The sequence below is a fragment of the Lacerta agilis genome, chromosome 1 (genome assembly GCF_009819535.1).
Source record: "Lacerta agilis isolate rLacAgi1 chromosome 1, rLacAgi1.pri, whole genome shotgun sequence".
Lineage (NCBI taxonomy): Eukaryota > Metazoa > Chordata > Lepidosauria > Squamata > Lacertidae > Lacerta > Lacerta agilis.
The window spans coordinates 16240978-16251568 of NC_046312.1; the positions used below are offsets into that span (position 1 = coordinate 16240978).

At 48.7% G+C, this 10591-nt stretch overlaps 1 protein-coding gene across 1 annotated transcript in view; it reads right to left on the reverse strand.

The window, feature by feature from the left end:
- The window catches only part of EVL (Enah/Vasp-like), a 146687-nt gene extending 140089 nt beyond the window's left edge, over nucleotides 1–6598 (reverse strand). Inside the window, exon 1 of the mRNA XM_033139869.1 lies at nucleotides 6137–6598. Within this exon, the coding sequence (XP_032995760.1) occupies nucleotides 6137–6141 (5 nt within the window). The 5' untranslated portion in view covers nucleotides 6142–6598. The remainder of the gene's footprint in view (nucleotides 1–6136) is intronic.
- Between the last annotated feature and the right edge of the window lie 3993 nt (nucleotides 6599–10591).

Sequence of the window (10591 nt, forward strand, 5' to 3'; positions counted from 1 at the left end):
TGATATTTTACAAGTTGAATTAGGTTTACAGTCTGTTCTTGATGCTGTTGCATCATACGACAGAAAAAGCAGAATGGACTAAACTCTGTACTGGCAAGCATGTTTTCTAGAAGCAGGCACGTATATCCAAGAGGTATTCTCTCCCTGTCCCCTGCCCCCCCCAAAAAGCCCTATTAAATTGGCCAAATGCATCAAGAGCATTTGTAATTGGGTCGATGCTGGATTGGCTACAGCAAACAATATTTGCTCATGCATTGCTTCTCTCTTCTTTCGGTTCAATTTACTACCCCCACTGCTTTGTAGTACCTTGCATAAATTCTTGGGTATTTGCAGCCCTACCACATTTGGTAGGCAGGAGGATCAGGGCAACACTTTGGCTGCAGGTTTAAATGGGCAGGACATTCCCTTCCCAAATACTGTACCGCCTTGGTGCATAAAGCTCTTGCAGCTCAAGAACAGAAGTAAATAAATTAGCAGTGGGCTGGATGCTGCACACAAGACATTCTGTAACAGCGGAGGAGGGCAGGCAACGGGCCTGGGATTCAGGGCAAGCAGCAACCTGTTGGGACTTAATCTGACCCGGGCAGGCATTGCTTATGAAATAAGTCAATGGTGGGACAGGGATGGCACCAGGGTAGAACAGGTAGTGCGCCAAAGTGCAGGAGGCACCCCAATGTTCAATAAGGCAAACTCATTGCTTAAACTCAGAGTCAACGGACCTTTCGATGTACTACATTTCCATATATAGCCTGGCCCTCAGTGTTAGAAGCTGAAATCTGAAAGCTAGGAGCTAAATGGCACCTTAAACCTAAGTTATGGGCAAAACAAAACAAAACAAAACAAAACAAAACAAAAAAATTCCTTCCAGTAGCACCGTAGAGACAAAACTAAGTTTGTTATTGGTATGAGCTTACGTGTGCATGCACACTTCTCCAGATTATGGTTCTTCAGGTTATGGGTGTAACAACGTAATGTCTAGGCACGCTTTTTTTTTAATATAACAAGAATACATAGCTGAAAATGAATGAACTGCAGCTATTATGTTTATTTTTCACATGGTCTAGTCCTTCCCCTGCCCACCCCCCTAATATTCTTAAGAGGGTCTCCTCTCCAGTCTTCAGAGAGTAGCTGGAAGTGGAGTGGCAGAAAAAAAGGTCCTCCTTTCCTTCCACACTGAAGTTTTAAAGCTGAAATCTTAGGCACAGCGCTCAGAAACCGCTCGTGGTAATGAAATTCCCTGTCGCAAAATACGCCTGGAACGATGGGAGTTTCGAACACTGCTGGCCCTTTAGCCCATAAGAAAAGCAGTGTATTTAAAAGACAAAGAAAATATTTCCACTAAATAAGCACAGCCCATCAGGGGAAATGCATGACTTTAAAAAATGGTATTTGGACATAAAGGGCAATATAGGTCATCCTACAGGGTGATCAAAGCAGTTTCTGTACAAAAACTGGGCCTAAGCCCCAATTTGTGCCTTCTTGGATGCCTTTACTGCCACTGCTTGATGAGCACTCACCAGTGTTCAACTGCATTCTACGGCATTTTCCTCCACTCATGTTCAAGCCATCTTCCATCATGTTTCCTAAACCCTGGAGTATACCAGAGAGCCAAGCGGCAGAAGGCACTGAGGCGCAGGGTCAACAGCCCTAGCCATTTGGATGTTCCAGAAGTTGGCCAGGGCTTCAACAGGAGCACCAGTGAGAGCAGCCAGAAAATCCTCCAGAACCACTAGAAACCCATTGGATCCATCAGCCTCCAAGGGCAGACCATCCTAACAGGTCCCCTGCCTCTGCAGAGGAGAAAAGGTGCTGAAAGCCAAAATCTCAGCATCTGACTATGACAAGGAACTGGTGTCAATACCCCCCCCCCAACTTTCGGATCACCCTCTTCCTGCCCAGTTGTGAAAACAAGGTCCGGTGTGGGCCAATGGCATGTTAGGAAAGTCCCATGGTTGTCATGGCGGGCATGAAGTCCTGAGCCATCTCAAAACTATTTTGAGCCTGTTCCAATTTGGAGAATGTTAAGGTCTATTAGCTGGCTGTGTACTTTTGAGATTTGCTTCCGGATTAGAAGTGAACTGTTTGAGGTGTGTACACAGCAGAGAGCTAATCCCATCCCAAGAAGCTTCTTCCCAGTTGGCACCTCATTTTGCTTGCTTCCCACCCTCATCAGTTATCTTTCATCTTCATAACATTGCTGACTTATTTGATAGAACATCTAGTCTACTTCCCTCCCTCTCTGCCCCAAAGTTTTGGTTAAAGTTTCACAAGAAGACAACTGGAGGGGGAATTATAATCCCAAGGAAATTTCAGTGCAAAACATCCATTTGTGCAGAACCCACCAGAAAAAGTGGAATAACCTGGCTTGCTTGAAGTTCTTCCACTTTTTATGGCACGCACAATGGACCTGGACAACAGAGGATGAACAGTGCAATTTGGTCATCAGGAAGTGGCTATGATGGTTGAGCACAAGGCAGCTATTTCTGTCTTTTTGTAGCTTTTTAAGCCTCCATCCCAAATGCATGTGCATGTAAGTCCTAGTACCACAGAGTTATCACACTAACTATACTAAAGAGCCCAAACCATGCTTTCAAGTGCACAGCAGGCAAACAATGGCTCAGAGTAGCTTGTTGGCTTTTGTTTTCAAACATCTCTGTACTGTTTCATACATCCAATCCTGCTCTCCAAGGTGTAACAGGCTCTGGAGACAAAACAACAGTCGGAGCTACAGTTGGTCGATTCAGAAATAACAACAGGCCAGTTAGCACAAACCATGGTTTCCAAAGCTGGTTCAAACCATGGTTTCCAATTCTGGATACGCAGTTAATCACAAACCATAGTTTGTCTATTTCACACAACACATAAATCCATAATTAAGGTTCCTTAACCACATCTTTGATGTGATGTCTGAACTGAGCTTAAACATGGTTTAACTAAATACGGGTAGGACAATGTACAACAGAAAGAGGCCTCAAGTCCTGAGCACAAACAAACATCCTTGAATTGGCTGTAATCAAGATTGGTCGCTTTTTAGATCATTGTAACACAGGGTTCTACTGACCACAACCCTAAAAGGCATGGAGCGTTGAGAAACGCACCAAATAGCATGTGAAGTGTCAAGGATTAGCAGGAGACGAAATGTGCACAGGCACACACAGCGCCATGCTGGTGATGAGCTATTTTGATGTGTTGTCTGCAGCTTTTTATAACCCCTGACATAATCTGCCATATTGGTTTAAGTAATGACAGCCAATTATGGGTGGTGGTGGGGGAAACAACCCCCCCCCCCAAAAAAAAAACCCCACTAGCATTTTATCAATCTATCCTGGTGGAAGACTGGGAGAAATCTCATATATTTTTTTCCAGGATGCCCAATTCCTCCCTAATAAATAACCTGCCCTTAAGAGGAAGAAGCAAAATTCTCTGACATTTAATAATTATCTCAGCATAATGACCCAGCCATTGTAAATATGAGTGGTTCTGTTACTGTGGTCCTCTGAATCGGGAAGAGAAGTTATCTCAGGGAGGCAAAAGTCACGTAAAGATAGGCTCTTTCCTTCCCACGTTATTCTGATCTCTCCCCAACCGGTTGTCATATAAATAATAATGAAATGCCACGCACACAAGAGCAATTATACCATCTGCACAGAATTTGCACTGCTAAACCAGTAGCCTCAGCCAGAACTCTGTTCCTGGATCTTTTCCAAAGTCACTGGCAAAAAAGGGGGATGGAGGAGAGAGTGCTCCTATCATCACACAAGCTGCAGTATTTTTAACTACACCAAGACAGCCACACTGTTATAAAGGAAGGAGATCCCAGGAGTGTTTTTTGTCTCCTGCATCCTCAGAAGAAACCAAGGAGCGTTTATTAGAGAACTCCCATTCCCCTCGTCTCCCTTAGAAAATAGACGCAGAGAGGCAGATACTGCAAATATATGCCTAGCCAACATCTGCATCTTATGGGCACAGAAAAAACAGGACTGAATACGGAGGTGGAAAGGGCAAGGATAGGAGTGAGAATCAGCTGGGCAACGACCCATCTGATACACACATTCTTATAAAAGGGGAGGGGAGAGATTAAGGTTTTTTCCCCCTACCCAACACATCGCCTGTAAACAAATAAAAGACGCAGACAAACATCACACCACAAAGATAAAGCAAGAAACCTCTGAACACACACACACACCCACACACCCAGCACAGGGTATCCAAGGCTGCAGCAGCGGAAGGAATGAACACACCCACATTCTTGCCAATGGAGGGGAGTTGTGCGTTTCCTCCATCTCTGTTGCTATGCACCTTCTCTGTGTTTCTCCACATGATGCACTCCGTAGTCATTTGGCATACTGATGCCCATTCCCTCTCCCTCTGCATGAATTGGGAGAGTTAGCACGTCTATATGCACACCTCAGTGGAAAACCTCGTGTTACTTGGGAAAGGCACCCAATTTATTTGTGGACTAGGATGGCAATCTGTATACATATGCACAGACATGGACACTTAGCAACAAAGGCCACAACACACACACACACACACACACACAGAGTACTTTTTCCCAGTTCTTTTTTTCCCCCTGGGGATACTCAAGGGTACAGAGTACAGGCACCTAGAAGAAAATCGCCGCTTTTTCCAGCACAGAAATTAAGGCGTTGTGTTACATTCACAGAAGCTGCACATGAGAGCAGAAACGAGGGTTGGGGCAGAAATGAGATGTAAAAACAAAACCCCACAAACGCTTGCCAGGATGCAGAGCATGCAATCTGTCAAAAGGCTGAAGGAATGACAGCCAACCATGTCTAAAACACACCACCCACCAGCATGGGATCCATTCTGGTGAAAGACTGAGAGGTGCAGTAACGCTTAGGTTTTTTTTTTTTCAATGGAGGAAGGATGGAGATGCACACTGCCAGAGTAGCTCTGCTTACATTTCCAAGAGAAGCACTGATGCTGAATCCCACCTGGAAGGTTGCCACCCTCGTGTCTCTCTCTCTCTCTCACACACACACACACCTTAATCTCAGGTGCCAAAGTGGCTGGTTCTTACTACCTACAACCAACTCAAGACTTTGTAGGGCAGGTTATGATTCCAACACAGTGTGAAACCTATATCGTTTGAAGAAACAAGGCATGCCTCTCTGCTGCCTCCAGACTTTAAGTTGGATCCAGACTTAGTCGTGCTTAAAGTAGTCCCACTGATCTAAGTGGGTCTACTCCAAGCACGGCTCAGGCAACGTCCAGCACTAGGCGAATTATGGCATTGCTAATTCCTGCAGTGGGCAAGCCAGAAAGACATGCACCACATGAATCAGGCCTCCGTACTGAGGACAAGGCACTCCGCATGTGCTCAGAGGCTCCCTCCCTGGTTATTATCCCATCATCTCAGTTTTAGGGCTGCCAACTGTGAGGGAGGTGGCGGCAGCTGGAGTCTAGCCCACTCTTGTGTCTTTCACAGCAGCTTGTTCCATAAAAACCAGCTTCCCACAGCAGCACCGAGATCAGCATGATATGTGGCAGATCCCAGAGGCATAGCCATGTTTGCCTGTCACAACGAAACACCCCAAAAGTAGATCATCTCCTGGCACCCAACTGAGGCATATATTCTGACAGACGAGGAAAAGTCCTCCCTTAGGAAGGTGACCCTTGTGCCACAACAAACCTGCCACAAGGAATGCCACAAAGGGTTTTGGGTTTTTTTAAAAGAAAGGTTGCTCGGAGCAGCAGATCGCAGGCAACTCCCCTCCACTCCTAGGTATGGAGGGCGGGCGGGGGGGAGGAACGTAGGTGCTGGGGCTCCAACGAAGCCGCGAGCTCCGGAGAAAGCAGCTGCTAGGCCCGAGGAAGCGAGGCAGGCACCCAATGCCCAGTCTATCCCGGCCGGCCCAAGCGGCGCCGAGGCGCGTCTCTGCCCCAAGCCCGCCAGTTCTTCTCACGAGGCGCTGCCTGCACCTGCCCGGCTGCTGCCAGGTGAGGGGTCCCTGCCTGCCTGCCTGCCTGCCTGCCCAAGCGCGCGCGCCTCTCTCCCTTCGCCTTCTCCCAGCAGCATCCGGGAGGGAGGGAAGGAGGGCGCTCGGCGCGCAGCAGCAGCAGCAGGAGGAGGAGAAAGAAGGACGGGGCAGCCGCAGCTCGGCTGACTCACCTCATTTTCCCCGCAGTCGAGCTCTGCGCAGCCGCCTCTGGCCGGCGTCTCCCCGCCAGCTCCCACTGCTCAGCGGGAAGCTCTTGCCCGGGCCCTGGGCTCGGCAGCGCGGCGGCGGCTGCAAAAGCGTCGTCGGCGTCTCGCGCTACTGCGGGCTGTCAGATGCTCAATGGAGGAGCGCCCGGGAGAAGGAGGAGGAGAAGGAGGAGGGAGCCCGGCGGGCTTTGGCGTCGCTGCATCCGCTGCTCAGTCGCCCTGCTGCTGCTGCTCCTGGCGGCCTGCGGCTCGCGCGCAATGGCATCTTCGTCCCCGCCGGCCAAGGGCGCTAGCTGCCGGGGAGCTTCTCCACGGCGCCGGGCAAGCGGTCCAGGGGCCCGGCCATCCTCCTCCTCCCGCGCTCCGCTTTCCCGGGATGTGGCGAGGCGAGGGTGGTGGGCGTGGGGCGGGCGGGGAGGGAGGGAGGGAGACGACAGCGAGGAGGTGGAGGAGGAAGCGCACAAAGCCCGCGGGGTTCGGTTGCCCGCTGCTGCTGCTGCTGCTACTGCTGACAGACACTTCCGCCCGCCCGTCTGTCTGCTGCCTGCCGCCGCTACGGCTCTCGCAGAGGCACCGCGGACCTGGCGAGCCCGTCCAGGCACGCGCACAGAGCGGGCGGTGAAGACGCGCACACGCGAGGCGGCCATGCAACGCCCGGGCGCGGCGAAGCGCGCGTGCGCCTTTACGAACCGAGGCGCGCCTCCGTACCCGGAGCGGTTGTGCATTCTTGCAGGATATTTTTTTTGGGGGGGGGGGGCTCCTCGTGCGTGCACCAGACGCCTTTGCAGCCCGTTTTATTTTTTCCGCCTTTATCCTGATTTAGCCTTTTTGGTGGGAAAAACTATTTTTTGAAATGGAAAAAAATGCCCCTGCCGATGATCCTAATCTGTAAACTCACGCGCATACGGGGGAGGGCTGGGGCTCCTTTATGCTCACTAATCCAGATTTATTTTAATTTTTTTACAAAAAACAAACTAAAACCCTTTTGGGGTGGTTGCAATGTATATTGCAGTGTAAGGGGGCAGTTTATTGTGGACTGCTCTTGCAACGCATGGACATATTGCACAGCCGTCTATATGACGTCGTCCTCATCAAAATGTCATCACATGCCGCCCCCGCCCCTCGATTTTACCCGGATTTGCCGTTTATCAGGAAAATCCGATAATAATAATAAAAGCTGGAAGCAGTTAATCCGGATTAAAGGGGAGGGGGAAATGTAGAGCGGCGCTTTGGTGAGGATGACGTCATGGAGATGTTGGAGAGGGTGGGAACTTGAAAGCTTCAGAAGGACCAGTACCATAATAAACTGGTGTTTGGAAGTGCCGCCCTTGGAGCAGTGAAAGGTCTCAAAACCAAACAAGGGATATCTCAGAAGCCGCCTGCTTCCCTGGATCAGTTTCTGTTTTGGGGAAAAAAGGTACTTTTTTTATTCCAATACATTAACAAAACAAACACAAACCAATTCCTTGGAGTAATTTTTGTCCCTGGCCCTCAGACTGGGGTGGGGGACTTTTTCCAGCTCAACAGACAGATTCCCATCTGGGCAAGAGGACCTTGGGGTGGTCTCCAAAATGCCCACTCACTGAAACTTCCTAAGAGATGGATGCCAAAATATATCTTTTCCCAAAACACATTTGCTCTGTTTAGACATCAAAAAGGTGCTAATGCTGATTGACAGGAACCCTCTCATTTCTTAAACCTTTCAGATTTTTAAACAGGCTTGTTTAAGTAAAGTTCATAGATATTCTTAATTCAGGCTTGTGAGCCCAGAACTATTATCCTGAGAATTACAAGCAGTTTTAATTACAGGACAATTGTAGGCACTCCTCCTTATTGACTGTCTTGTCTTGGGTCAGTCACACAGGTCCCTGTTTATTATCCGTTTAATCCTAAAGTCCTAATTCGTGTGTGGGCTGCGTTTTCAGAGTTGAACGCTGCAGTCCCTTGGGGAGAACTGGTGGAGACAACACACCATGTGATGGTGGGTGAGGCAAAGTGAAAAGTGGGTGGAACATCCCATCTGTCCCCCCTCCTTGTCATTCGTTCCTCATTCATCACCATTGTCCATTCACTCTCATGCACCCAAACTCTCTTCCCTTCATTCATTCATTCATTCATCCATCATCCATTCATTCTTCTCCATTAACTATCATTCTCTCTCGGCTTGCGGGGGGCACACCAAAGGAGCTGGAGAACTGCATTTGCCTCCTGGGTCATGGATCGCCCACACCTGCCACCTAAACACGCTTATCTGAAAAGGGAGAAGATATTTTGGGAAGGAGGATTGTGAGTGAGATGCCAAAAATAAAAATAAAAAGCCTGATAATGTCAGCAGTGACCCCTGTGACACTGAACAGAGGCAGATTTACGTGACTGTGACCAGTTTGGTTGCACTGGATGCAGAGCCTGAGGGACATCGCAACTGGGATGTAGAATGGAAGGTGAGAAGTGGGACCAAATATTGGTGTCACTGCTGAAATTTGAGACCCCAAGGTCTGCCACTGCACTGAGGATTGCAATTCCAATTGCCTTGAGTGGTGGTGATTGAGAGTCCCGCTGCATTGTCTTCTCAGACTCAGCAAAGTCTCAGACAGTGGTCCTCTCCTTCCCCATTTTAAACCAGGAGTCAATAACCTGTATCCCTGCAGATGTTCTTGGACTCCAGCTCCCATCACAGGCCATGCTGGCTGGGGCTGATGGGAATTGGAGGAGCTGGACAACATCTGGAGGGACATAAGTTAGCCATTGCCGTCTTAAGGTGAAAATACAGGACGTGGACTCTTACTGGAACGTCAGCTGAAGACATTTTGCTGCCTGAGGCGGAGGAGCAAATCTCCACCTCCCACTACCGAGCCTGAGCCCAAATTCACCACTCACACATTAGAAAAGCACACACCACTTCATGGAATAGGTCACTTTTGCTACCCAAGGACAGCCAATTTATTTTGGCACCCGGGGCAGAGAATCCCACAAGTTCCTGTTCCTTGCGGTGAAAATGCCACCGTAGGGAACTATGTCATCTTGTATTAGTATGAATTTACGACTGGCCTTATATTCCTATTGGCTCTTAGCCATGATAGCTAAATGGGACTTAGCTGTGCAGATATAGAGGACAAACAGCAACTGTACTTGTCACCTTCATGCCCTGCTCGAGTACCAAAAGGCTTCTAGCCAGCCATTTTTTGGAAAAGGAATGCGAGACTCAAGGTACCATAGTCTGATCCAGCAAGGCAATTCTCCTGTCCCCATTGTGTATGTGTGGTGGTGAGAGAACACAACACAATGCGCCAGTGGAGCATCACAACCCACATGCCACATTGATAGGTCCTCCATTTGCTTTGTCATTGCTCAGTGGAGGTAGCTAGTAGGTGCATTAGTTGGGCACTTCTTCCCTCTTCGGCAAATCAACTCAGGATTTACAAGTGTATACCACTATGAGCGGGTAGCGCTGTGGTCTAAACCACAGGGCCTAGGGCTTGCCGATCGGAAGGTCAGCAGTTCGAATCCCCGCAACGGGGTGAGCTCCCATTGCTCGGTCCCTGCTCCTGCCAACCTAGCAGTTTGAAAGCACGTCAAAGTGCAAGTAGATAAATAGGTACCGCTCCGGCGGGAAGGTGAACAGCGTTTCTGTGTGCTTCTCTGGTTCGCCAGAAGCGGCTTAGTCATGCTGGCCACATGACCCGGAAGCTGTACACCGGCTCCCTCGGCCAGTAAAGCGAGATGAGCGCCACAACCCCAGAGTCATCCACGACTGGACCTAACAGTCAGGGGTACCTTTACCTTTACCTACCACTATGAGCTGGTGTTAGATATCGTTTCCACCATCACTTGCCCCAGGATGAAGTTACAGCATCATCCATAGGCTATGTACACGGTCACTCTGCATGCATAAAAAAATCAATCAATCGATCACAATACATATATGCCAATGCATTAAAGTCACCCCATGTTTGTGGAGTTTCAGCCAAAAGGAGGAAATCAATGTTAGGCTCTTTTGGTCGTTCTATTAGTGCAAGCATTTTAGCTAGCCAGATGGAATGATCCTTCTCCCTTCCATGTGCAAGACGTCTGCTGATGGGACTCATTAATTTCATCCTGCCCATAATTTGCCACCTTTGGAAATATCTGGATTGGAGAACTGACAGCTCCCCAAATGGGAAGTGAACCCTATTTTTTTCTCTATGGGTTTTCTTTATATTGAGATTCCTATTTTAGGCATCCCACCCCTGCTGGCCAAGGGCTGCTCCCATTTCTGGATCAAAATTATGCTTGGGGGAGCATGGAACAACCAATGGAACTTAACCATCTCCAACTGAACAAGCTAACTGGCAGTTTGCTCTTTAGATTCTCTACATCTTCCAAGTAACATAGATATTAATAATGGTTGTGTGTGCAAAAGGGCAGAGCTGCAGAATATGA